This window comes from Manis pentadactyla, chromosome 6, assembly GCF_030020395.1.
Source record: "Manis pentadactyla isolate mManPen7 chromosome 6, mManPen7.hap1, whole genome shotgun sequence".
Classification (NCBI taxonomy): domain Eukaryota; kingdom Metazoa; phylum Chordata; class Mammalia; order Pholidota; family Manidae; genus Manis; species Manis pentadactyla.
Window position 1 is genome coordinate 121,549,212 of NC_080024.1, and position 27,844 is coordinate 121,577,055.

A 27,844-nucleotide genomic window follows, 5' to 3' on the forward strand; every position below is an offset into this window, starting at 1 on the left:
TTTCTGTTTTTTTGGTAATAGGCATCCTAATGGGCATGAAGTGGTTCAGTTTGCATCTCCTTAATGATTAATGGTGTTGAGCATCTTTTCATGAGCTAATCAGCCATCTGTACATTTTCTTTGGAGAAATGTCCATTCAAATCCTTCTCCCATTTTTGAATGGGGCTGCTTGGTTTTTGTTGTTGAGTTTTAAGAGTTTTCTATATATTTCTATATATTTTGTATTAATCCCTGACAAACTAAAACAATTTGGTAATGAGTTGATGTCCTTTACTCAAGGGAAAACAATCCATGGATGGGGGAGCACCATGCCTCACAAGCAATGGAACATTCTTCCTCGGGGATTCTGGGCAAGACTTACGGAGCATTAGAAGTGGCAACGGGGAAACACAGCCGATTGGCTGGTGTTGCATATCTGACCTTAGGAAGGTCAAGGAACAAGGAAATAAGTACATATAAAGCACAGAGTTGCTTGGCATTTGGGGGTTGGCTAACTGGATCCAGGTCTCCCCCACCCTCCAAAAGTAAAAGTTCCTATGAAACCTTTCATAAGCTGAAATGGCATAAAGCAAGATGTATCTTCTCTTTTCCAAAAGTTCCCATTATACTTTAGTTTTCCAAAAGACATACATTAATACCTTTTTTCGCTAACAAAAAGAAATGTCAAGGGGAATTCTGCTTTTACATACGCACTAATGTAGGTCTTTTGGAAAAGCAAACTGTTGTAACTCAAAACTTTCAGAAAGTGGGAGATACCTGTACACTGCATTTCTGGGTTTCTGGTCAAGCAGGGCATTTACAGGAACACTGAAGCTCAATTTGCTGATGTGGTACCCTGGGTAGGAACAGCTCCATCCTGGGCCTAGAAACTATTTCAACATCCTTTGTCAGACAAATGATTTGCTAATATTTTCTCCCATTCAGTGGGTTGCCCATTTACTTGGTTAATAATGTCCTTTGATGCAACAAAGTTTTTTATTTTGATTAAGTCCAATCTGTTTTTTCCTTCTGTTGCATGAGTCTCCAGAGTCCTATTCAAGACATCGTTGCCAAATCCAGTGTCATGGAGCTTTTTGCCTCCATTTTAATTAGTCATTTTATAAGAGTTATGAGAACATCTTTAGGTGGAGCAAGAAGATAACTGAAATCCAGGGGAAGGGTTTACTATTTTGCCACTGAGTCCACATCTTAAAAAGTAATCTTTGCAACTGGACTCTGATCATTTCTGATAAGAAAACAGTGTGACCCAGAAGAGCTGTCACTAATCAGCAGTAGCAAGGAACATTAGGGGAAGAGTCCACATTCTACATCAACATTTACAGTCCTTCCTTCCTTGAATCCAAGTTCCTTTACATAATATTGGAGCCAAACACAGGGGAGGGGACTCGTGGGCTCCAGTTTACTTAACTGCGTAACTTACTTCACCTGGGTCTAACCGCCCAAGTGCGTTTTCTCATCAACGCCCATATCCAATCTCCATCCCAATGTGTTGAATGAATGTTGTACTGAGGAAAACAGAAATTCTGACAAGCAATTAGGGAAGGACCAAGATCAAAGAGCTGGATAAGAATACAAGTGCAGTCCTGTCAAGGTGTCTTAACTTAGGTTTGCGGAGTCCTCCAGCTGCTGACCCTGGCTTCCCCCAAGCAAGAAAACAGCATGGTTTGAGTGGCCAAATCACCAACACCAGGATAGCCTCTGTGGGGAAATGGAAGTTCCTATGGTCTGGATCCTCACCTGATGCTAAAGTACTTTATGATGTAATTGGCCTACTGCTAGGCTAATGCTTCCACACCCTAGGCAATGAGCTATTATTAACTGAGTCATTATATAAAGAGTTCTGCCCAGTGATCTGCACGGAAGCAGAGACAGAGGTGGATTACGGACCTTCAGACTGCTGGATGCAGACGTGATTCTAGTGCTTGACCTACCACTGGGAGAATAAAGCCCATATAAGCCCTTTCACCCCCAAAAACTTCCGTTGTCATTTCTCGGTCTCATTGAATCCACAGTGAATTTTCCTGAGGCTGAAATCCTCAGGCAAAACAGCCACTCAGTGGCAAGTTCCCTAATGTATGAATTTGTACATCTGATCCAAACACTCACCAGCACATGCCTTGAGGCAGTTCTGTTTGGCTGACAAGGGATCCAGCCAGGAAAGTGTCACATACGTAATAATAACAGGTCAAGGTCATACTGTCCTCCCAAGGACTGACACTCACGCCATAAGGTCATCATCCTTGCAACCTTATTCAGTGAAAGAAAGCTGGAGAAGCAGATCCAAGTTAGCCCCAGCAGAAGGGAGAGCAACAACACAGTTTCTCTCCACTCCTCTCCAGTCAGTCCTGATAAACTCATCTCTGGTTGGCATGCTTTAGAGAGGAAAGAAGGTAAGCTTTGGAGATGAACTGTTAGGTTTGGAAAGGCTTGGTTTGCATCTCTGCTTTAACATTTATTAGTTGTTGACTTTGACCAAAGAATTTGCATCTTAGTTTCTTCATATGTCAGTGGGAGCAACTGGCAATGGAAAGTGCCTGGCACATGCTAACAGAATATTCCTGGTGTCTGTTCCGGTGGTGAGCTGTGTCTCTCCCCAAGTTCCCTTGAAGTTCCTCAAGGTCAGGGACCACATCTTATTTGTCTTGAAGCCTCTAGTGCATAGTAGATCCCCAATAAATATTTGCTGAATAGAAAGCAACAAGACAAATCTCCTTTCCTTAACTCTGTATATTATTCAGTTGTGAGTCTGAGGTGGAAAAATTTTTTTAAGAACTGTGCCTACTGCGCCTTGCTGAGTTAAACCGATTTCCTCTCAGGAGCTGCACATCAGGAGAACAGAGCTTCAAAGTCTTGTCAGATAAAGGAGTCCTTTATGGAGCAGAACTACCTTGACAGTGTTTTGCATAACAATATAACCACAGATTTCCACAGCACACTTTTCCCCCAGCTCCTTGTGGATTCATTAAACTGACAGCTTGGCACCAGCATATTGATGCCTGTTTTCTATCTAACACAAGCTGTATGAGTGTCTCATGTTCAATCCACTCTACAAATTCTAAAGCAATTATGTAAAAACAAAAAAACTCAGAAAACAAAGAAAAGATGCTGGGTTGAGTTATTCCACTAAAACCACAAATAGGTGTGTCCTTTCTATCCTCCTCCCACTCTAAACGGGTATATTTGGGTTTGGGTTGTTTCCCTTTGCTCAAGGAGCAGGAACGGCAGCAGCTTCTTTTTGCTGTGCCCTAGACCAATGCCGCTCCAAGTGCCAGGCCTCCAGAAGATAAGGAGCTCGCACCAGAACGGAAACCAGGGCATTGCTTCCTTCTTCAAAAAGTCTTGCTGTGAGAAAAAAAAGGGGGGCGGAAGTTCAACTAAGCAGTGTGTTTAGTGCCAAAGTTGATGCACATTCTGACACAATCTTCTTATGGACAGATTAACAAAGAGCTCACAGACTGTGGAGCACCCTTCAAGAAACACTGTTCTTGGTTACAGCACTTCCCATCTACCTGAAAATGTGTCAGACTGACATTAACAATGAATTTCAGAGGGTTTTTTTTTTTGCCACTTAGTACCCTTATCCCTTTTGGTAAAGCACCCCAATACTGAGGATCTGCTACACCTTCTCTCAGTCTATAGGATCAGGGTGGGGACCCTGTACGACCAGGGCTGGCCAAACAGTGCTCTAGGTCTTTCCAGCCACAGGGAATGATTCAGGGAGACCATGGTCTGGGGCTGGCCAATCAGCGTAATTCCATCCTCCTGGTTAGCTTACAGAACTGGGCTAAGCAGTGGCCTTCACTGATGCAATCAGAGTGAATGCTGGGACTCATGCAGGAGCTACGTGGAAGACAGTTTCTTTCCATTATACTTTCCATCCTTTCCATTGTGAGGATGTGAGCCTGGAGTCACCAACACCCATGAGAGGAGAGCCTGGCTGTGAAAATATAGCAAAACTGAAGACAGAGAGACAGAAACCAGATTCAGAGTATGTCATTGGAACCTCTGGATCAAGCCATACCTGAAGTAGACCTCTACCCTGTAACTTCTCCTGAATGTGAACCAGTCAATTTTCCTTTTGCTTAAACCAGTTTGTGAGCTAACATTTGCAACCCAAAGAGTCTGAAGTTATTATGCATGACTACTATACCCTGGGCACATTCCAAAATCCACTCATGTTGGTCCTAAAGAGTCAAATCTGAAAAGACAAAAGGTGGGGACTCAGAAGAGCTGCCACCATCTAGACTAGAGGCAGGTTACCAAGTCTTTGCACATGTGAGTTCCTTCCTCTGTCAGATGATTACATATGCATCACCTGTCAGGTAACTGAGAATGACATAGAGAGAAACAGAGGAATACCTGGAAAATATATGAAAAAGCACTAACAAAAAACGCTGTTATTATTGGCACAACACCATGCTTATTAAAACTTCAAAACTCTGGCATTCATAACTATCCAGATCCTATAAAAAAATTTAGAGCCTTTGGACAACAACACATTGTTTTTTAATCAAATCCTATATTCTGCTACAGGACAAGAAGCACCCTCTGCATGCCAGAGGTTTCAAAGTATGGCCACAGACTTGCAGGAACCTGACAGAATCAGGAAGAGGCAGCGGAAAGCCAGCACTGGCCTCCTGTTCTGGGTTGAACACCAGTGTGGATCATTTCTTAGGCCCACCATTTCCCCTCCATTGCACACCTCATCCCACCACTCAACTTATGAATCATGAAAGAAAAATGATGATTCAACTTAGAAATTACTGCCATTAATTGTCAACCACTGTTTTGCAACTTTGGAGTTGTCCTAACAATATCATTATCCAGCTAGGCAGTTTTGTTTGTTTTTACTGTTGTCATATTTGAGATCTAAGGAACCAGCACAACAAACTTTACATAAAAAGACTAAATTGTTTTCCAAATTTTGTGTTTTTTCCAAAAGTCAGAATACAGTCATTTTTCTGAGAGATAAAAATGGTTAAGAATCAGGGAGGACAGGAAGAGGCATTACTACCATTCCTGATTTTTAAGACTTACTTTGAGTCTCTGGATAGTGGTGGTATTCATGGATTCTTTGTTGATGGCAAAGTAACTAAATTTTAGTTCCATATAATGTAACTGTCAAGTTTGCTCTTCACAGTTCCCTCCTTTGAGGAGCTCAATCCTGGGTGGCTGGGGTGGACAGATAGGATGGACACTCATTTACTAGCATCCTTATATACTATGTATCAACTTTGTGCCAGGCATTTACATCCACAACCAAGCCCAGCACACCTCAGGCCACACTACCAACGGACAGTGTTATGGTTCCTCAAAGCAAGGAGCAGGCTGAACCCTCTCCTGCTCCAGAGGACAGTCTGCTTTCAGGCACAGCAGGCTGGCCCTCCCTATGGCAGCCTCCACAAATATGGCTGTTGGCTCTTCCTGCATCTCCAGCTGGGTCTCTTTATCTTGTAGAATTATTTGGCCCTTCCCTGCTAACCGCTTACCTTCAACTCAGGAAGCAGGGGATAACAGGCTCCATGCTGGCCCCAGGTCCAAGACTGGTTCTCCAATCTAGCTGTATCATTATTAAAGCAGATGCTTTGTCCCAACTGATCTGAGGCATGGTAAGTTAAAAGGCAAAGGCGAAGAGGAGAGAGAAGCTGTTGCCCCCAAACCTCTAACACTTACCAGTCTGGACAGTGCTCTGGAACCAGCGTAGATTATTCCCACAAACAGCACCGAAGCAGGAAGCCACATCAGAACATCAGATCTGGAAGGAGGAACAAGGCCACATACTTCTGTCATTTTATGTCTAAAAGACTTATCTGGAAGGCATGACCCTGGCTATGCACTGAAGCACCAACAGTGGTGGCTTAACTATCCGAGTGGCTCGTCAAGTGTGACGTGGTCTGTAGCCACGGACAGGGATGGAGGCTGACAAAGCCATCACACCCCAACCACCCAGCATTACTGACCCCGCAACAGGGCATAAATGGGCTTGAGAAGGAAGAAGCTTTCCTGTGGGCTGGCAGAGAACAGATCTGGGTTTTTTGAAGGAGCAGTGAACATTATTATTTGGATTTTAAGTAGCCAGAGGCTTTGAACCCATACCAAATTATTAAAAATTTTAAAAGGCTATTTAACTAGGCAATATATCAAACAGCTCTGTGGAACCACAACAAAAGGGAACAGTGTCAAAGGATGAGATTTTTAAAGGTGCTAGAACTCCAGCTGGTGGCCATGTGCTGGTGTCATCAACCATTAACCTGGAATGCCAGTTTAGGATATCTCTAAGGACTTCCGAAAAGGCACGCTTCTTTTATTTAACTGCGGCCACACCAAGAGCTGCTTTTTCATGAGTTTAGAATCTTGCTGTCCTCAAGAAAAGCGAAATCCCAGTTTTACATGGAGTGCATATCACTGAGGTTGAAACTTGCTTCCTCCAGCAGTTACAAATGCATTCTGTCCACTAAGGCAAGTTTCCAGAGTTCTAATAATGGATATAAATAAAGGAAACCATTCCAGCAGGGTATAACATAATAATCCAACCAACTCAATGAACTTCTCTCCTGAGATGATACCTGCTCAAGAAGTGTTCTTTGTTTATTTTATTAGGATGGGCAGGCCCTCCATCTATGGTAAGACCTGCTTTTCTACAACTTCCCAGGCAACCTAGCATTAACATGTTTCTAGTCTCTACTCAGGCCTTCAAACTCTACTCCTATATATTATTCAGCCAAAACTTAAAGCAACTTGCAAGGTGCTGACCTCACCAGAATTATTATTAACAGCAGCATCACAATTAACATTTATTAAGCATTTGCTACAAAGCAGACGCTGTGTTAAATGTTTTCTAGCCTGTATCTTTTTGAAATCTGCACAACCATTTTATGAGAAAAGTATTAATTACTATTCCCATCGTGTAGATGAGGAAACTGAGGCGCAAAGGGTGTAAATAATTTGCCTGTGGTCAGAAGAGCTGGTGATGGCAAAGCCAGGGTTTGAAGTCTGCCTGACTGTGAAGCCCTAGTTTTTAGCCACCCTTTCATACTTTGCCCTCAAGGACCACACTGTATTAATGGGAGAAGCTGCCATGTGATCAGATTAGCTGCAAACATGACATGATTTTGCTCTGGTAGCAGACCAAGCAGCTAATGATCTGAGGAATATTCTCTGTTATTACTCCAGCGACAATAATTGATCTCTGCTCTTCTCACCAAAAGGTGAGCACAGAGAGGAAGATGCTGTCCTCCATCCTAACTGGTCAGCATCCCAGCCAATTGCTACTCTTCTAGGAAAAGGCTTTCCCATTAGACATAGAGCTCACAAGGGTCAAGGAGATGGGATCAGGCCATGGCTGGCTGCACACCAGAGGAGGCCCAGAGCACGTTAGGCATGGAGCCTTGGTGACGAAGGGAGAGGGTGCTGGGTAAAACAGTCACTGGCCGGCTGCAGCAGGCCCAGCACTTCGGACTGTAAGGTAAGTGCTCCATTCCTCTTTACAAACTCCTGCTGAGTCATATACTCCAACAGACATCAGGGCATCTGAGGGGCCATGGGCGGGAATAAGAAAACATGGCTAGGGAACATCTTGTATTTTAAGCCTTCAACCCTAAAATATACAAGAAATCATTTTAACTAGAAAAAATATATCCAAAGAGACTCCTGGGAAATACTACCAGGTGGCCATGTAAGCATTTGGCTGTAACCACAGGCCTCTGACCCAGGCACAGGGCCACTGGAGCTTGTGCTCTCGCTCAGGGCCTGTTTCCAACGGAGATAAGTCAAAGCAACGCGTGCCAATGGCAGAAGTTCACACCTGCAGGAGAACGGTCAGCTGCAGAGCCTCTTCAGCCCTCCAAGCTCTTATGAGCGTGAAAGCTGCCTTCCTTCCCCACACAGAATAATAAATACGAATCCCTGGAAAAACTGCTGTCAAAACAGGTGTGGGCAAGACAAGTATGAAGGGATTGAGGGAGAAGGAAAAATAATCATAATTCAAGAAGGATTCTGCATGTATATTGTTCCAAATCATCAAAGTTCTGGCTCCACTGAAAATCATAGGGTATATGGTAAATGCAGTTTTTGCAAGAAGGCTCCAGGGAACACTAGTCAATAAGCCAAACACAAGGGAAATCCTTACCAGAAGGATTTCATGTATCTGAAATTAAAATATTGTTTCACTAAAAGATGATTCATTGATTTATCTGACTTTAAATTAACCCACCAATTATCTAACAGAGTCAGATAAGGGAACTTTTGCATATATTATTAATGCATCTCCTACCCCTCAAAGAAACTGTAAGTTTCATAAATGTGGGAACCATGTGTGTTTTATTCATACAAATGAATATAAACTATTACACTGATAGGTGTTACAAAGGAGAGTAAAGGGCTATGCTATACTAGAAGGGCATCTGACCTAGTTAGTGAGAATAGGGAAACATTCCTCAAATAAGTGATATTTGAGATAGAATCCAAAGTTAAACTGGGTACAGAGGTTGGGGTAGAGAAGTGGAAGGGATGCAACATTCCATACATTGAGTACAGCATATCCAAAGGTCCTGTGGCAAGAGGAAATTGTAGTTTGAGTAGATGGAGAGACAAACCCAGAGGCAGGTAGATGTAACAAGATCTTATTCACATTTTGAAAAGACTGCTCTGGCTACAGTATGGGGAACAGACTAGAATGGCATTTGGCATGTGCAGGCAGGAGATCTGGGGGGCACTGCAGTGGCCCAGACAAGAGATGATGGAGATGGAAAGAATGGACTGATTTGAGAAATCAGTAGGACTTGGTGTTGATTTCCACTGAGGGATGAGTGTAGAAGACACCAACGATAACTCCCAGGTTTCCAGTTTAAAGAGTGTGATGGATGGTGGTGCACTTAGATGCAACAAACTGGAAGAGGTTTGACTGGGAAAATCCTCAACTCAGTCTTGAGAAGTTTCTGGAACATTCAAGCAGAGATGTCAGGTAGGGATATGGATGTAAGGACCTGGGGTCAGAGAATAGGTTTCCTCTTCTCACCAAAAGGTACTCCAATGAGCAAAATGACTATTAAATATGTCTTACATTGGGTTCTCTTGTATCCCCTTATTCCTCAGTTTTAAGCGTACAAGTCAAATACATTTTCTTCAACTTAATTTCCTCCTTTGGTCCATTATTCACAGTAATGAGTCTCTTACGGTCCCCAAAGACTTTGTCACAAATTTATTCCTCATTAAATATTTATTCTCAAATTCTAGGCAACACTGCACTCATGAAATCTACAAGCTAGCAGGACAGAAGGGCAGGAGTCAGCCTGGTAGTCCTGGGAGCCCACGCACAGGTCTCTCTCCATGAAAGAGCTGCAAGGAGAACAGTCAGTCAGTTAGCAGCTGCACTTCCATGGCCTGAATAATTGTTTACACTTGCTGCTTCAGAAACTTGCATTTGGATCTCTGGCTTACAAGGTTTCCACAACTGTTAACGTGCTATCTCAACATGGAGGGGTCAGAGCTTTCGACAGTAACCCGGGGCAGATAAAATGTGTGGCAACTGAGTCTTCTATACTTTTCCAGGTAGGGTGGAGACAAGGTGAAACTTGAGCTACGGAGTGGTGCCTCTTTATGTTTGCCATCTCTTCAACTGGTTTTTACAATGTAATTTCTTCAGGAAGAAACGAAACTATAATTTTAAAATTCTAGTTAGCGCTGCTAAAACCGAGAATTATTTTCTAGGCTGATAGAGCAATAAGTGATGGAATTCATACCTGGCTCTGGGCACTGGTAAGCATAATCTTATAATATTTACATGGTTACTCAAATCTTGGCAAATTATAATTAGCTTTCTTCACTCCCAAGGAATGTTCCAGCAGTTGGCTCTAAGGGATGGCCAAACCTCCCACATTTCCCTGGTCTGTGCCCTTTCTCCTAGGTCAGGTCAGGTCATTTAAGCCTGGGGTCACCTAGGGGTCACCTAAGTCATGGGAGGGGCAGGAAGGTACCCAAGTCCAGAGCAGGGGTTTTGCACAGTGGAAAGAATGCCTTTGTGGTCAGGTAAGCCTGGATCCATAGCTCAACTCTAGAGCTAGTTTGCAATGAGAACTTGGATTTTTCATTTATATAGTGGGGATAAGAATGTTGATTAAATGTTTATTAAATTTGTAATTGTATTCCCCAATTCAGATCAGTCAGCTGACAATTTGAATTGTTAGATCCATCACTTAAAGGTATCCACTAACTGTTTTTCTTTTTGGTAGTTGATTTCTTTTCTTAGTGATTTGTAAACACTCATTATACAATAACAGTATTAGACTCCAGCCTGTTTTATATGTTGCCAGTATTTTTTCCTAGTTTGTTAATCATCTCTCGATTTTCTTTATGGTGTATTTGGCCAGTAATGAATACACATGGCCAATAAACACAGGGAAAGTTATTCAACCTCCCTAATAATAAAAGAACTTTAAATTAAAACAATGATATACTAGGTTTTGCCCAAGAAACTAGTGATTTTTAAAATTTAGTATCTAATATAGAGGATCATGAAATCAATGCCTTCACACACTGCTGTGAGATACGAACTGGTATCTTTCTGGAGAGTATGTATGTACTACTTGGCTACAGACTACTTGAGGTATTTAAAAGATCCATCTTTTTGTAAGTCACAAAATACCTGCCTCTATTCCAAGTTCTAAGGTTCATGTCTATGGATGAAAAACATGTTCTTTTTAATGCAGTTAGTTTTCTGTTTGCATGGTTATAGATTACAACACAATTTATCTCTTTACCTATCCATGCTACAAGTTTTTGAAAGTATAGGTAATCAAGAAAAATACTATAATTACAATCCCACTACCCAAAGATAACCACTGTTAAGACTTAGCTGCATCTCCTTTTGGACAGTGCCCATGTGCACACCTAAGAACACTTCAACAAAAACAGGATCCTACTATACACACTGTTTTTATAACCTGATTAACTTAACATCTTTCCATGTCAAATAATTATCCCCAACTTAACAATAACCGAATAGCAGGTTATTGCTGGACACATAAGTTAATCCAGTTTTTACTATGCTAATGCTGTAATAGCTGTCCTGAATATATCCTCTCTCACATTCATGTTTTTGTAATATTCAGAATAAATTCTATGAAATAGAACTGCTGTTCAAAGATATATGCATTAAAGTTTGTAACTGGTTACAAAATCACCTTCCAGAGGTTATGCTGACACACCCTGTGCTACAGGCCACATGTTTGTGTCCTCCCAAAATTCATATATTGAAATCCTAACCCCCAGTGTGATGGTATCTGGAGTGGGGCCTTTGGAGGTCGTGAGGTTGGAGGCCTCCTGATGGGATTAATGTCCCTATGAGAAGAGACTTCTCATATGAGAACAGCTAGCTTCTCTCTGTCTCTCCACCGTGTGGGGATACAGCAAGCAAGAAGTGGTCCATAAACCAGTGAGGCCCTCATGGGAGCTCAGCCACACTGGCGCCTTGATCTTGGACATTCCATTCTCCAGAGCTGTGAGAAACAAATATTTGTTGTTTGAGCCACCTAGTGTGTGGTATGTCTGTTGTAGCCCCTGATCTAAGACACCTCCCTTTAAGGCCCTAACGCCGTATGATTCGAAGACGGCCAAAGGCCGCACACTAGGAATACCCCAGGTCCATATTATTAATGCACCTTTTCTCCACCTTTAATTCACAAGGTGGCACCATCCAGGCCTCCCGTGCTGATTTCTTCTTTCGTTGTCCTGTTTACTAACAAAGAAGGCAGGATGGAACAGAATCCGTAGGTGGTCCAGGCAGAGCCTAGAGTCTGTGGTGTGAGGGCCTCTGGGGAGCTGCAGAGCCAGTGACAGAGTGTGTCTGTGTGGGGAGGGAGGGCTTTCACTGCAACTCCTAGAGGGGAAGGACTATTTGCCACCAGATATGGTTTGAAAATTAGTTTCATAATTTATAAATGCATGATTTTTCATAATTTATAGATGCATAATTCTTCCAATATGATTTATAAGGACAAATATTGCATTTTGTTTGAGTTCTGTGCTTGTTTGTTTTTTGTTTGTGACACTCTACCGTCTCTTAAGAACCCTGAGAAATAAACCATCTTACAAGAAGCTAACAACAGTCTGTTGGCATGAATTATAAAACTGTTGTTACTGAGATGAAGGCTAATTAAATTAAGTCACTTGTTTTTCAAATAGAGCATGCATTATTGAGGGAACATCTGCTCCCTGAAAACACTCAGAGGTTTATCTATTGCTAGGTGTCTGACAGGCTCCTTGAGCCCAGTTCTTGAAAATACTCTGCATTATACTGACACCTGGTGGACCAAAAACACAGTTTCCAAACACGAAAATAACAGGCAACCGAGATACCAGCGTTCCTCTGCTGCCTACTGGTGTTGCCTACAGTAGTAACGCCTTACAATTGTGTCAGTATTTGCTCTACATTTACAAGGACTTCTGCCTGTGGTAATTGCCTACTTACAGAAGATGCCTAGATTTCATTCTTTGATCCATTACTGGTGAATAGGGTCCTCAAAGAGCCTTACTCCCTGTCCTCCCTTAGTCCTCCTGTTCTTAGACATTTTCCCTTCATTCTCTACTCCCCTCCTGACTCACAGAGGGTCATACTCCTTGACAGAGTTCAGCCCTAATACCACTTGAGCCCAAGATCTCTGTGATGACACTGCTCCTCACAGAGCATGACAGCAAACTACAGCTCCCAGGCCAAATCCTAACTGGTGCCTGCTGCTGAAAATAGCATTTTATTGGTAAACACCCATCCACTTACACAGTCTATGCTGCTTTGGGTTGAGTGGTTACAACAGACTTGTCTGGCTCACAAAACCTAAAATACTTATTCTCTAGCTCTTGTGTGCTGACCCCTGATTTAGAGTAAGGCAGCTTGGACCACACCCTCCAGAACTTACCCTAGCAAGACATAGAGAACCCAGTTACCACTGGGTTTCTGTAAAGTTCCATTTTCAGCCACTTTCATAACTGGTTCTTCCCATGTGGAATTGTTTCTTCTCTTTTCTCATCTCATTCCCTGGCCCAAAAACCCCAGTTCATGCTGAAATTGAAATCTCGCCCCCTCCAGTGAGGTTCTGACAAGCCTTGGAAGCCAAAAAGAGTCTCCGAAAAAGCAGTGCCCAGCCCCCAACACCTCCACCTTTGGAGGACCACGCCTGTCCATCCCTCGGGCAGTCCAAGCAGGAGCCCACCCACCCCTCACCCAGCAGAGCCAAGGCTGGGTGTGCAACCAAGTGAGCCTTAGGAAATGGACCGCGAGACAGCCCGAAACAGAGGAGATGTTAGTGCTCAGAAACTGTCCAAAAAGTAAAAATAAATACAGGACACCAAGGTCCTGGAATAGTGAGTGAGGCATATCTCATTTCCAACAAACAAGGGAAAGAAAGAAATCTCACAATCTCACATAAGCACTCTGCCGGTACACCATCCACGGGTGACTGCAAATCTCATGCTGACATGCAAGACACAACAACATCTCTGATTTCAGGTTGGGGTCGGGGGTGGGGGGGGTTACATTTTATACTGTTGATTAGCCCTGTGAAGAGGCCAGAAAGGGGTTGCATGGACACACAGTGACAGTGACGTGAGATTCGGCTATAATTTAAAGTGTGAGTTCAGTTGATTCCTATATACTAGGTGTACAGGCATAACCTGGGGCCACTAATAAACATAGAAGATTAAAAAATCCTGTCCAAGGAAAGCCAAATGCTGCATGGAATTTGGAATTGTATGTGGAATCTTTTAAAAAAGTCAAACTCATAGAAACAGAGTGTAGAGAAATGGTTGCCAGGGGCCAGTGGTTGGGGAATAGGGAGAGATGGGTAAGAGGGGACAAACTTTCAGCTGTAAAATGAATAAGGTCTGAGACTCTAATAGATAACATGGTGACTAAACTTGGTAACTGTGTCATATAAATGAAATTTTGCTAAGAGTAGAATTTAAATATTCTCATACACACAAAAAAGATAAATATATGAGGTGATGAATATGTTAGTTGACTAGATGATGGGACTCATTCGTAAAGTATATGTATGTCAAATCACCACTATGTACACTTTAATTATCTTACACTTTTATTTGACAATTATATCTCAAAAAAGCTGGGGGGAAAAAATCCTGTCCCTTTTACCATCCCTGGCCCTGTGGACTGATGTCCCAGAAACTAGCATAATCACCATATAAAAGCCACTCAGGTTTATTCACTATTATGTCTCTTCAGTGGCTCTCAATGTTTCCTGAGGAAGCTTTGAAAGTTGGTTTTACTTTCCCCCAAAAGTAATTTTTACACATATAAGTAAAGCATTCCTCTGGAGAGAAAACAACAGCAAAAAATACCAAAAACACATGAACTTAAGTGCTAACTTTCCTCTGTGAGCAAAGGTAACTTTTTATAAAACTACAAGAGTCACTCAAAATGAAATGTCAGCACATTAAAACATATTGGGGTAATTCCAGTGACAGTAGTTATCATGAAGATGAGCTACCTCACTTAAAAACAAATAAATAATCAATCATTGAAAAGAAATATATCAGGACCCTGATTTATTGGCTTACTGTTCATTTCTTTAGGGATAGGGTTCAGTTAATTTGAAGGTTTTATCAGATTTTTTTTGTGTGTGTGTGGTTCTCCAGCAAAGACTTTCAATGGAAAATTGAGGGCTGGGACTTTTCCTTCACCTGTTAGAAATCTCTGGTCACTGAAGTATTGTTGCATAGAATTTTTAACTTAGAATTTGTCATACTTAAAGTCTCAAGAGTTGAAAGTATGCTCTCTTATGTACAGTGGACAAAAAGTGGCAAGCCGGTTAAAAATTACTTTCACTGTGTTTTTATTTAAACATGTAGGCTGGCAACACAGGAACCTGAAGCTGGTGTCTGAAGTCTACAGCAAAATCACATCTGAGTCTGTCCTAGTTAGAAAATCTAATACAAAGTGCCAGGGTCTCACTGTGCTACCAGGTGTCTGGTCAGATGAACAGGGTTCCTATGTTCTTTTAGGATCACATCTTAGTACTACAGAAAGCATTCAGCACAGGACTTGAACATCTGCTGGGAAAATCACTTCAGCATTCTGCAGAGGCTTGGCAAAGCAGCAGCTGCCATAGTGTGACAAGCCTGTGGTTGGAAGCTAGCGCTCTCTCCCCGGGACAGAAGACTTCCAGGGTGTCATCCAACACTCGGTGATAATGACCGACTGCTGGGCAAACATCCTGGGGGCAGAATGATTTCATCATGCGGTGCCAGGTTCTGCACCTTGTTTGAGAGGGAATCTGGGATTCAGCTGTGCTCCAGGCTGTAAGAAGAGTCTGAATAGCTCTCTGTGCTATATGCTATTTGGTACCAATTTGGGACCCACCCTCCTGCTGCACCCTTATAATCCCCACTCCACGATGACTTCAAGGGCTCCAAATCATCTTCCTACTGTTTTCTGTTTTCAGCAGGGCCCAACCGCTGCTCTCTCTGCACGAGTCTACAGTCACAGCAAATCAGGCTGGGGTTTGCTGATGACATAGTCAGAGAGGCACACCCAGGAGGACACAGCAGTGTGGTGAACACAAGCCCAGGCCAGGCACACCCACAGGAACTGGGGCTGGGTTCCTGCTGCAAGCCTTCTGGAAACTCCCTTTTACCAAGGGCCTGTGGCAACTGGAAGTCCTGAGCCATGCCAGCAGTTATGATCCACTACAAACCAAGATACTAGGATCTTTGGCAAGAAGCTTCACTGAGCTGAAGTGGTGTATATGAATTTGAAACCATCTAAGGAAGTCCCAGAAATAGAGGTGAAGAGTTAGCAAGAGGACCCAAAGGGAATTTGATCATGGATCTTCTGAGAACTAGCATCATGTGGGTTCAAGAGACAAGTGCCTAGTGGGTCTCAAACATCTCCTGTCAGAGGATGACTTTTTCCAGGGACAGAATCCTGAGAACCTTTTCTACCAGTTCTACCAGTCATTCCCCATGCCCAAAGGTAATAAAAAATGTGGTGTGCGTACAGTGAATATTATTCAATTACTCAGCCTTAAAGAGGAATGAAATTCTGACACATGGTACAACATGGATGAACCTTGAAGACATTATGCTAGGTGAAATAAACCAGTCACAAAAGGACAAGTACTATATGATTCCCCTTAAATCAGGCACCTAGAGTAGTCAAATTCATAGATATTGAAAGTAGAAGAGTGGTTACTACAGGTGAGAGGGAAGGGAGAATGGGAAGTTATTATATAATAGGAACAGAATTTATTTGGAATGATGGAAAAGTTCTGGAAATGGATGGTTGTGATGGTTGCATAACAATGTGCATGTACTTAATGCTACTGAATTGTACACTTAAAAATTGTTTAAAAATGGTAAACTTTGTTATGTGTATATTGCCACAGCATTTTTTTTAAAGTATGAACAAATGGCATAGCTTGTAAGGCAACATGACTAAGGTGATGTTTAAAAGACTACTATTAAGTAAATAATTCACGTCAGAGATTATAAGGTAATTATATAGTCATATATTACATGTTATATATGCTATGATATTGTATATGCACACATAATTACACAGAGTGGAAGACCCCTGTTGATCAGCACCAATAGACCTCAGCCCAAAATCTGACAGTCCAATTCCCTCACTCCAGTCCAATCTCTTGCTTCTGTAGAGGAAGAAATTGAACCATTTTGCATCAGGATGCTTCATTACTTAACTAAATATAGGCCTACTGAGCTCAGGACTCATATTTGTTGAAATGAAGTCCCAGTTCTCACTGAACTATCCACCATAACAATGGAGTATAAAGTATGACCTTTGCTTAATATCACATATAAAATCCCAAAAGTATCTTTATTTTTTCAAGTTGAGGGACATTACGCCATGAAAAGTGCAAAATCATGACTTGATGTACTACTCCTTTGGACTAAACATCTTGTGTGGAATATTCTTTCAGAATATAGACTACGATGTAATCAGGTCAGGAAAATTAATCCAATCTATATTCTCAGGGTTTGTCCTTCATAAAACCTCTTAATACTAGTTTTCTGTTGTCCAGTTTTGTATTTTCAGGAGAAGCCAAAATTGTTCATGTTTATACTGGACACAATCTCAAGCCTTCTTTGGAATGCTAAGCAAAGGGGTGACTTGGCAAATTAAGCAGCTAATCTAACAGAGAAACTGCAGAGAACGTGACCTGATCATTTACTTGGGATGTTTACCTCATTCACATAAATCTTGACTTCATTTTCATTTCATTTTGTGCATCATTTCAGGAAAGGCATGATGGTGGCAAAGGATCATGGGGACTCATCTAGGTGAGAGGCAGGAGTGGATGGCCCATTCAGATGATAATTTTGGCTGAAAACTGTCCTTCCTGGTCTTTGAGATTCCTTTTAAACCTATGTGAAAAGCTATATTAATAGAATCTTAACAACTAATATATCGTGTGGTCTGAGTTGGACCCTGGGGAGGGTTATAAAGAATATCATTGAGAAAATTGGCAAAATATAAATACAGTCAGTAGATGAGATAATAGTATTATATCAGTGTTAATTTCCTGATTTTGATTACTATGCTGTAGTCATGTAAGAGAATGTCCTTGCTGATAGGAAATACCCACTGAAGATTTCAGAATTAAAGAAAAGAGGCATCTTACACTCACACTGTTCAGAAAAAATTATATATATAGCCATATATTAAGAGAAAATGATATGAGAATGAAATAAATAATAATTGTTACTATTACCTATAAATAATAATTGGGGAATATAAGTAAAGGGTATGGAAGTTCTTTGTACTATTTCTAACTCTTCTGTAAGCAGTAAATAATTTCAAAATTAAAAATTTACAAAAAAACCTTTAAGCTCATTTAATAACCATTCATGGTGGTCCTATGCTCTAAACAAAGCCAGAGTAATATAGTTTTATAAATTGTATATCTCAATTAATTTCAATACTATGTTAGTGACATTACTAACCAGGAAAACACTACTTGAGTTCTATTCAGTATAAAAGCATTGACTCTCAAGGTTAAGAGATCAAACAACTCAAATAAACATCTGTGTTCCCAATGTCACACCGTAAGAAATTAAATCATGTGAAAAGGAAGCAGGCTATGAATCATGAATCAAGCAGGGAAGAAGCTGTTCTACCTTGAGCTGCTGTTGATCTCTGTCCAGCCCAGTTTCCATGACACATGAAGCAAAAGGCCACCAATTAATGTCTGCCACCTGAAAAGGAAAAGGTCCCACGTAAATTTAACAGAGCTCCTGCTCTCCTCATTATCATCCCCCTCTCAGACCCTTCCTTCTCAACCTCTACCATTCCCGAGTCCAGCCGTACCATTCAATGCTGACACTGATATTCTTCTCTTTTTAGTCAAAACTTTTCCTGAACAATCTCACCCAAGTCACTTGTTTCTGCCACTGTCCATGCACTGATGATTCCAAATCCATGATCTTATCAGGATACACACGAGCTCCCAGTGATGACATGCCTAAGACATTACCTTGAACTTCTCCCTCCCCATCTTGGTCATCCTACTGTCCTGCTCAGCCAAGTCAGATACCAAAATGTTATCCTAGCCCTTCTCCGCAGTCACCTGCCTCATCTAGTCACAAGATCCTATTGAATCTGTCTCCATAGCAGCTCTCAAATCCAAAGTCTTCACATCTCCACCCCTCTTTCTCTGCCTAATCCAGACTCTCACCCTGGAACACCTACCACAGCACTAGTACCCGTGCTTCTCCCCCTCCCGAGTTGTCCCCCACCATCCATTCTCTACCATGCAGCAAAGAGTTTGCTCTAAAATGCAAACTTAATTGTGTCACTGCCTTGCTTTAAAAATGGTAGATTCTTCCCAGTGCCGCAGGCAGCAGCTCAGCCTTTTTTCTGCTGTACGTGAGAGGCACGAAGCTCACAGGAGACACTTTGTCAGCATGCAGCATCCAGGCACAGGTGAGAAAGTAAACACCCCACCCTGTCCCCTGCAGAAGCACAGCAAGATGCCAGATGGGTGACAGGGATACTCTGGGCATAACTTTATCCTGTTGTGACTAATTGCTTTTTTATTTTAGGTGAATCATTCATAAATTTCAAAAGCTTATTTTTAGTTATGACTTGAGACACTTCACTTCAGAACCAATTTCAACACACCCATGTGTTGCAACACAACAGCTGAGAACCCCTGGCCTACAGGACAAAGTCACTTGTGTGTGTGTGACACACAAGCCTCCCAGGACTTGTGCCCACCCCTCTCCCGGGTCAGCTCCTGTCTGTCTGCTGTGGTGGGCAGCCACAGTCCAGCCCTACCAAGGGTCTCACAGCCTCTGGGACATGCCAGGCCATGTCATACTTCTAAGATTTTGCACATGCTGTCACCGCAACCCATAATGTTCTTCTCACCTCTTTGTATGTTGGACAACACCCACCCATCCTATAAGATCCAATTTTATGTATCCTTTATGAAACCTGCACTGACCCGGCTAAGCAGAGCAGATATGGGCCGTGCCCTCCAATTGTTGGGTCTCAAGCAGTGGCACTCAATGGTATGGTCTACCCCCAGGGAACCCTTGGCAGAATCTGGAGACATGTTTGGTTGTCATACCTCAGAGTGGGGAGGAGAGGGTTGCTACTCGCATCTGGTGAGTAGAGGCCAAGGATGCTGCGAACACCCTACAATGAGCAGGACAGCCCCCAAAAAGAATTACCCAGCTCAAATGTCAACAGTGATCGGAGAGATGACCGCAGCTCGGGAAGGAGCAATTCAGATGAAGAAGGTGGACAATTCTAAAGATGTTTAGGAGGTCCTGGTGAAGACTCTTCTCTACCTTTTTTTAAATAAGGAAAGCATACATATATTTCTATAAGATGGTGTTGGACTGCACTGTTATGGACTTGCTTTTGTTCCCCACTAAATGCATCTTGAAGACCTTTGCATGTCAAGTACATGAGTTTCCTTATTATTTTTTAACATTTGAATAGTATTTCATTAGGGATATAACTTCTCTATATAAATGAAAATTGGGTTGTGTAAAAGTGCTGGCTGTCACAAATGTTTCACATGTTTGTCTTTGTACATATTTCCTTTACATTAGTGCAAGTAAACTTCTCAGGTAAATTCCTGGAAGTGGGATTGCGGGATTAAAGGATTCAAACCATTGCAGTACTGTTACATACTGCCAAAGTGCCGCTCAGGCCTACTTGTACCACCTTCGACCCCATGATCAGTGTATGAGAGCACCTATTTTCTACATCCTCACCAATGCTGTGTTACCAAATTTTGAAGGTTTATTTTGTACATCTTACAGGTAAAATATGATTTCTCAATGTAGTTTTCAATTATATTTTTCTTATGAATGAAGACTCTCTTTTAATATATTCAAGAGCCATTTGTAGGTAGGAACTTCCTCTTTTTGATGCACTGGGATTGTATAATTGCTACTTTTTGGAAATAACTGCCATTTTATTCCTGGCAAATATTCCATGAGCATTTGAGAAGAAGGCAAAATGTCTACTTTCAAGATAGAGTGTTTGGTATTTATTAATTGTATTATTTAGCTTATATGTATATATATATATATGTATATATATATATATATATACAGACATATTAGTTTTTTTCCCCAACTGAACCATCATTGAAAAATAGTAAATTTATCTTCTATTAAAAGTTAGGTTTCTATTTATCCCTGGTATTCCTGTAGTTTTTGTTTAACAAATAGGATGCCTAATTGACTGCTTGGTAGATATTCATCACTATGTAATTTTCATTTTGAACTGCATACTCCAGTATTATAACATCTTACCTTATTTGTTTAATATTTGTCCTGAATTTAACCTACTTTGATATTAAGATCATGACTCTTGCCTTTTTGTTTTTATTTGTGTAATATCAAATATAAAAAGGAAAAAAATTAGGGATGAGATGCTCTACCACATAATAATTAAAATAATTTAGCACTAGCCCCTTTCTGTAAAAATTAACCAATAAGTACTCAAACATAGATCCTAGAAAAATAATGTTTTATATGATATTAACAACTCAAAGGCAAAGGAAGGATTATACAATACAAAATCATAAATGGGGCTAATTTAAATGAAACTCTTAGGAAAAGAGTGATTTCTTCACATTCTGCCAAACACCAAAATAAACAGGCAATGATTAAGAATTGAATAAAGCTTTAATGAAATATAGGTGAATATCTATATAATCTTATGATAAAGAAAAATAAACATAAAAGTAATGATATCAGTCACAAAAGAAACAATATATTTGTCCACATAAAAATTAAAATTCATTTTAAGCTGGGGGGCAGGTGAAAAAGGGAAACATTGAGTTTCCTCCATGCTATTTCTAAAATATCTAGACTGTTGTTCTGACTCTGAACCACTTTTTCCTTCTGTTTTCTTTCTAAAAATGAGGCATCCCTCAGTCACAAGACCACACACTGGATTCACCTGTGGGTCTCTCTGTTGCTTTATTCTGAAGTTCACACAATAAATTCTTTATGATGTCACTTAAAAATTTTTAAATAATCAAAATAATTATAAACAAAATGAAAAAGGAAAGAACTGCAAAAAAAAAAACGATTCCAATGAACATGATGGACAGGTGGTTGACATCATTAAAATATGAAGAGTTCATTAAATTAATAAGAAAAATACTAAAACCTAGTATAAATAAAAGGGTAAAAGGCACAAAGAGACAACTCAATGAATAAAGAGATACAAATGGAAAATAAACATAAGAAAACTGTCCAACTTCATGAATAATCTAAGAAATGAAAAGACATGTGATAAAAATGTGATAACCATTTTCAGCTCACAGAAAATCAGCAGAGAGAGGAAAAAAAATAGCCATGGTTCAGGTACCATACTACAGAAACTTTCATATACAGGCTGGGCAACTGTGAATTGATAAACATTTCTGGGAAAGAATTTAATATTCAAAAAAATACTAAAGAAGTTCATACTCTGTAACTCAAAGATCTTATTTAGGAAATTTCCAAAGAAACAGTTTGAAATTTGGCAGATTTGAATATAAAATGTCTGAAAACACTGTTTTCATACACTCAACATGGGACATAATTTTAATGCCCATTAATAAAACAGCTAAATAAATTACAGTATGTCTATTTGACAAAAAAAAAAACAACCCATGCAGCCGTTAAAAATATTTTAAAGAATATTTAATGATCCTGGTTGGACATTTCCTACAAATGTGAATAAAGAACATAAAAAATACTCACCCTTGGAATAATGTTGGGTAGGTAAATTTCAAGACAGAGAGGACATACTGAAAAACAAACACCAAATTAATGGACATTTTCAAATGATAGAGAACAGAGAGACCATATAATCAAAGACATTGCTGCGGAAGAAACACAAGTATTCTCAAATTTCAAAAAGGTGTAAACTTCCCTGGGCAAAAAAAAAAAAAAAAATGACCTTCCAAGTTATACTAAAGAGAGTGGAAGCCGAGCACTCATGGAAACGGAACCAGTGTCTGAGCAAATTGAGACACACAGCAGTTGACTCTGATTTGGGGGATGCCCAGCCACTCAGCATCTTCCCCGATTCCAGATGGTTCATGCAGCAACTGCAGCAACTTGAGAAAACCGTACAAACCCCTGGATGCAGACTGTTTTCCTGGGTATCCATTCTCCCTACTGTTCTGTTTACTTAAATGTCCACCTTTCTTTGTTTCTCTTCAAGACTGCATCCTAGTCTGTCTGTCCTTTGTTTTTCCTCCATTTTTAGGATTTTGATTTTTACATTCTAAGAATCTTTTTTCTAACTAATTCTGCTTCAGTGTCATAGTTTTCACTGTGATTTAATACTTTAAGGTTTTTGTATTTTTTTTAACCAGTTCAGCTAAGGCCAGCTTGTGTTTCTAATATGTCTTTTAATCGAATTTACAGCACTTCATGAATAGGGGAATTGTGTTTTGTCCTTCTGGGTATCTTCATCTATTTTTTCTACTATTGAACACTAAGAAATTTTTAGAAGTCTAAAACCATTAAATAAATTTCGGCAAGGACTCTACTGAATCTTTATGTGATTTAAAAAAAAGAGAGTAGATTGGTGTTTGGCAAGGGTAACATATCTATTTTTTCCATGGATTAACCTATGTGTAACTCCCCTGTTACAAGCTTGTAACTGCCACAGTTGCAGCTAACTACCTGTGCTCTGGTGCTTAGTTATTAGAAATGGACCTTCATTTCTGGAGCTTATTTACTCACATATTTCAGTATGTTCTTCCCAACTTTCCCCTGATATTTTCATTCTAAAACAGACATAAAGGATGAAGTGAGCATCCGGGCCATGCCCTGCAACGCCCTTAACAACCTTCATGAAGATAAATATTTATTTAGTTTATTGTGTGCTGAGCTTTGTCCTAGATACTAATGGAGATAGAAAATGCTGATGCTCTTACTTGCCTTGTTAAATAGGGAAACAACAGTGAGAAAAGAAATTTCTGACAAATGGAATGTAAGTCCTAACCATTTCAGCTTTCAGCAATTCCTCATGTCACTGAAAAGTGTGGCTCAGAGCAAAATGCTAGCTGGTGAAAGAGAAGTGAGTGATTCTCAAGGAAAAAGAAAGCAATTTGGGAGTTCTTGAAAAGAGAACAGACATGGGCTTTGTCTCCAGACTGAAGGCTTAGTAGCTAGCTGTGAGGGGAAGAAGTGCTGGGGGTTGCCATGGCCCTGGACCTGGTTACTGCTGAACCTGCCACAGGATGGAGGACCACGCCACAAGGCTGGCCAGAAGGGCCAGGAAAACCAGAACACTTGCTGGTCAGACAAATTTTAAATAGTAGAAGGGGTGAGACTAAGAATATACAAGATTTTTTTTTAATGAATTTTCTTTCTACCAATAGGGAAACAATTTGAGAAAACTACACTGAGAAATATGAAAATAAAGAAACTAGCACAGAGTCTTCTAAAAATTGGAAGAGAGGATCCTCTGCTATAGACACAAAAAATTTCTCTAATTCAAAAGAATATTCATTTGGCAGAGACGTGCACAGTTGAATATGCTGATGATGGGAGCCCCTGGGCAGCTCCTTTCCCACTTGGCCTCTACCTGGTCCAAGTCAATCTACCAAGGCTGTCAGAAGGAAACATGACTATGCTGGCTTGAGAAGATGGTCTTGGTTGAAACAATGGTGCAATCTAAGAGTTACAAAGTCCCTACAGAGCCTCATTATGAATGACTAGCAGTCCCACCCCTACCTAGCATCCACTCTCCACCACTCTTGACTCCACCTCCTCTTTCACCTTGATAAAATCTCCTTGCCTCCCCTTCTCTCTGCCTTCTTCCTTACTCTACTCTCCGTCTACTCTGATATCTCTCAAAGGACTCCAAACCATGGTGAAAAAAGCAGAAGGATGCCATTGGCATGTTGTTTAAATTCTGAGGGTCCTTAGGAATCTATGATCTCTATTATTCAGATTAAATATTCCTGGGGACATGACAATTTGGTTTATTTTTATCTAGCACCTTGGGGCATGATACACATGGAAAGTTCCCAGTTTTTATTACATTGATTATAAAATGGGGAGGTGCCTCCAAAGCTACAAAAATAATTCTACCGATGCAAATATCCATTCAAAGGAGGTATAAATCTCTGCAAACTAAATGCTACCTGCCTACTGGACAGATACAATTTTTTGCTTAGATATACTTTTTTTTTTTAAACCAGTGCCATTGTTTGTGGGTTTTCATGAAAGACATATCATCTACCCCTTCTTAAAAGTATATAAAAATAAAAGGAAGGTCATTCTGTTTTTAAGTGAAACTTTATCAATATACCTATCAGATTAGCTAGACAAATTATAGAGTAGTTAAATGAAAAGGAGAGGATTTCACAAATTTATATACTCTTGAGAAGATGCTACAAAAAAAATCTTTTAGTTTAGCTACCTGTCCCAAGAGGAAGACACAAATCTGTTAAAAGCTAGTAATTACTGTGTCATACCATAAGCAAAAAACTGTCTTTCCTTCCTCTCTTCCTTCTTCTGCAGTAACCTCCACCTACCTTATGGAGCATTTATCATGATGTGGGACCCGCGGCCAACCAGTTTACAGACATTATTTCTATTAATCCTCACAATAACCCTTTAAAGAGGACTTTTTAATTCCATCTTAAAGGTTAAAAACTTAGGGTTAGAGATCCAAAGGTCATGTAAGTGGAGCCAGGCTGCAAACCCATCACTGGCCCCCAGTAAGGAGGTATTAATGGATCTTCAAAGATCCATCAGCATAACTAAAAATCAACTAAACAGGGAAGTGGGGTTCCAGAGCATCCTCTTAATATACAACGACAGCCACTCACATTAGGAGAAAGGGTATAAGGAAATGTTATTGTTTAAGAGTTCTTTTCCAGAGAATTAGAGAGGTTTTTGTTTGTTTGTTTTTTGTTTTTTGGGGGAATGGGGGACAGGTAGTAAAGGCCCTATAGTGGGAGAAGGTACCTGGACCTTGCATCACCACTTCGGCTTGGTGTGCAGCCCACTGTACCAAATCCAAGGCCAGCTTCCTCCTCCTAACAAAACAAAAGCACAGTACCACTGCTTTTCTGACTCTTCATAAAAATGATTTCATGACATCACTTTAAAAAAATTCATATTTTATTTAAAAAAATAACTCCATGGAAAAACAATTGAATATACTGGAAATGCCTGCGATGGAGACACAAAAATTAGGCTTGGGACTCAGTAGTGTGAGGGGATCTGGGGCTGGAGCTAGATTGATCTCTATTATTTAAAGGCTTCTGGCACCTTGTGGGGTTGTGGGGCAGGACCTTATTTTAGAAAAGAAGGCAGAATGTGTCTGATTTCTTCTCTAAGTCTTCCTTCTCCAATGGAACAGAGTTCAGTTGCTTTCTTTCCCTTAAAAGTAGCCCACACAACCCAAAATTAAGCTCCTGGTAATCCATCAATGAAAATCTGGTTTCCCAGGAGATATAAAAGATGCTTTACAGGACAGGAAACAGGGACAGTACAGTCCAACAAGGGAACTTCCTATTTCTAAAAGCGCATCCCACGCAGAGTTAGCTTATCCGACAACAAAGGGGGGAAATTGGATAAAATGCAGGAGGCTACATTTGTTCCACGTAAGATTTGGGAGCTCAGGTTTCCGATGTGCGATCATAGCCAGCACGCGCCCGCCCCCCCCTCACCTTGTTTGTGAGGTATGAAGCCAGGTAACAGGTACAAAAGGTGAAGCCCACCAGGTATCTCCTCACGCACATGTGTCAACCGGCGGGGGTTCCCAGGGATCCCCCGGGAGCTCCAGCACCACAACGGGAGCCGGACCTCCGCAGCCGCTGCCTAAAGCCACGTGGCTCCGAGCTCCGCCAATCAGCGTGGGGGCTGCCCAATGCCAGCCTCTTAAAGGGGCCGCGCCTTCTCGGGCCCTGCAGCCGCCCTGTAGGCTGGGCGGCACCCAGCTGGCCAAGGCCAGCAGGGAAGTAAGAAGGTTGACCCGGTCTGCGACCGCCTGTATAGAAGGGGTGTTGGCAGTCGTTGCAGAAAAGTAGAAAGCTGTGGAAGAGGAAATAAGTTTACAACACCTTATTGCCATTTAAAGAAACATGTACATAGAGATCTCTAAATGGTGGCACCAAAATGTTTCTTACTGAATTTTCTCAATTTTCTACATTGGGTCTGTATTATTTTGCTAACGACACCAAAAAGTTAATTATGATAAATGTTACTTTAAAAGAAGGAAAACTGAGGGGGAAGGAACAGGAGTGAATACAGTTTCTTCTTTTTTCTTTGATAAGTCATTGCATTGTGTTGAAATTTCCATAAAATAAATCTTTCCAAATGTAGTTAAAAGCACAGTCCTATTCCTAGTCTCCAGGGTGGAAAAATGACCTAGTTGGGCTTTTGACAAATAGCAGTAAACATACCCATCTTGATGGACTTTGTTAGGAACGGAGGTGCAAGGGTTCTCCACATATAGAAACAGATTTTTAGAAATAGCCCATACACCAGGAAACCTTCACTCTTTTTAATTTCTTGTGTAAAATTGCCTATCAAACTATATTATCCAAGCAAACACTGGATGTATTGTCTCTACATAAAAGATAAATAAACTAAAAAGTAATTTTCTCTTGGCATTATTTTAGGAAATCTATTTCAGAGCTAAATCGCGCTTAGGAAAAATTTTTTGCCCAACAGAATTTGCTGAAACAATGGTTGGTATTTACCTGAGATTTTTCTGGGCTCTTTTGGTAGATGAGCAACTTCAATTCGGGCCCTATTATATCATAGTTATAACTTATTTTCTTCAAAAGAATTTGCTTATTAACAAGCAGAGGCAACCATGCAATTAAATAGAAGTTGACATTTGTAGTGAAAGTGCTGATAGATCTTACCAATGCTATTGATTTTTCCAAAGCTGCATTATTCTGTTCCGTAAAACAAACTAAACTAAGACAGAAAAGAAATAAAATTACCAGGTCTTACATTGATAAGCATCTATATATGAGATTGAGATAGCCCTCCTATACATACAAAAAAGATTTAACTACTTGCCTTGTTAACTCAGATCTTTGAGACCAAAGGGTCATAATTATCAATCTATTTTTTTATAATGGACCCATAAGTGCTCAATGTTTGTTAAACAAAAAAAGAAGGGAGCTTGGATGAAACAATACTTTGTGGGGTTCCCCCAACAAATCTTCTTCATTATTGAATATTTTTGACAGCACACATGGAGAAGTCCCAAAAGTTGACAGAAGCAACAGCATACTTGAAATCCCCTAAGACCCCCTTCAGAGACAGAATATCAATATCTCTTATGAATGTAGATGAAAAAAATCCTCAACAAAAC

General features: G+C 40.6%; 1 protein-coding gene across 9 annotated transcripts in view; it reads right to left on the reverse strand.

Moving 5' to 3' along the window:
• Positions 1-26,467, reverse strand: part of TMEM241 (transmembrane protein 241) — a 108,207-nt gene extending 81,740 nt beyond the window's left edge. Inside the window, exons 1-4 of one of the 9 annotated variants that reach the window (XR_008998318.1) lie at positions 26,184-26,466; positions 22,246-22,292; positions 18,148-18,225; positions 5,674-5,755 (exon numbers count right to left, since the gene is read on the reverse strand). Coding sequence is in view for 8 of the 9 variants with exons in the window: in XM_057504085.1 (XP_057360068.1) it covers positions 5,674-5,755; positions 18,148-18,225; positions 22,246-22,292; positions 26,184-26,255 (279 nt within the window). In the remaining variant the exon portion in view is untranslated. Of the gene's footprint in view, positions 1-5,673; positions 5,756-17,214; positions 17,395-18,147; positions 18,226-18,337; positions 18,431-19,601; positions 19,638-22,245; positions 22,295-25,476; positions 25,548-26,183 lie in introns of those variants that run through there. The other 8 variants (XM_057504085.1, XM_036905763.2, XM_057504086.1 and 5 more) reach the window with 8 other exon arrangements.
• Positions 26,468-27,844: the final 1,377 nt, after the last annotated feature.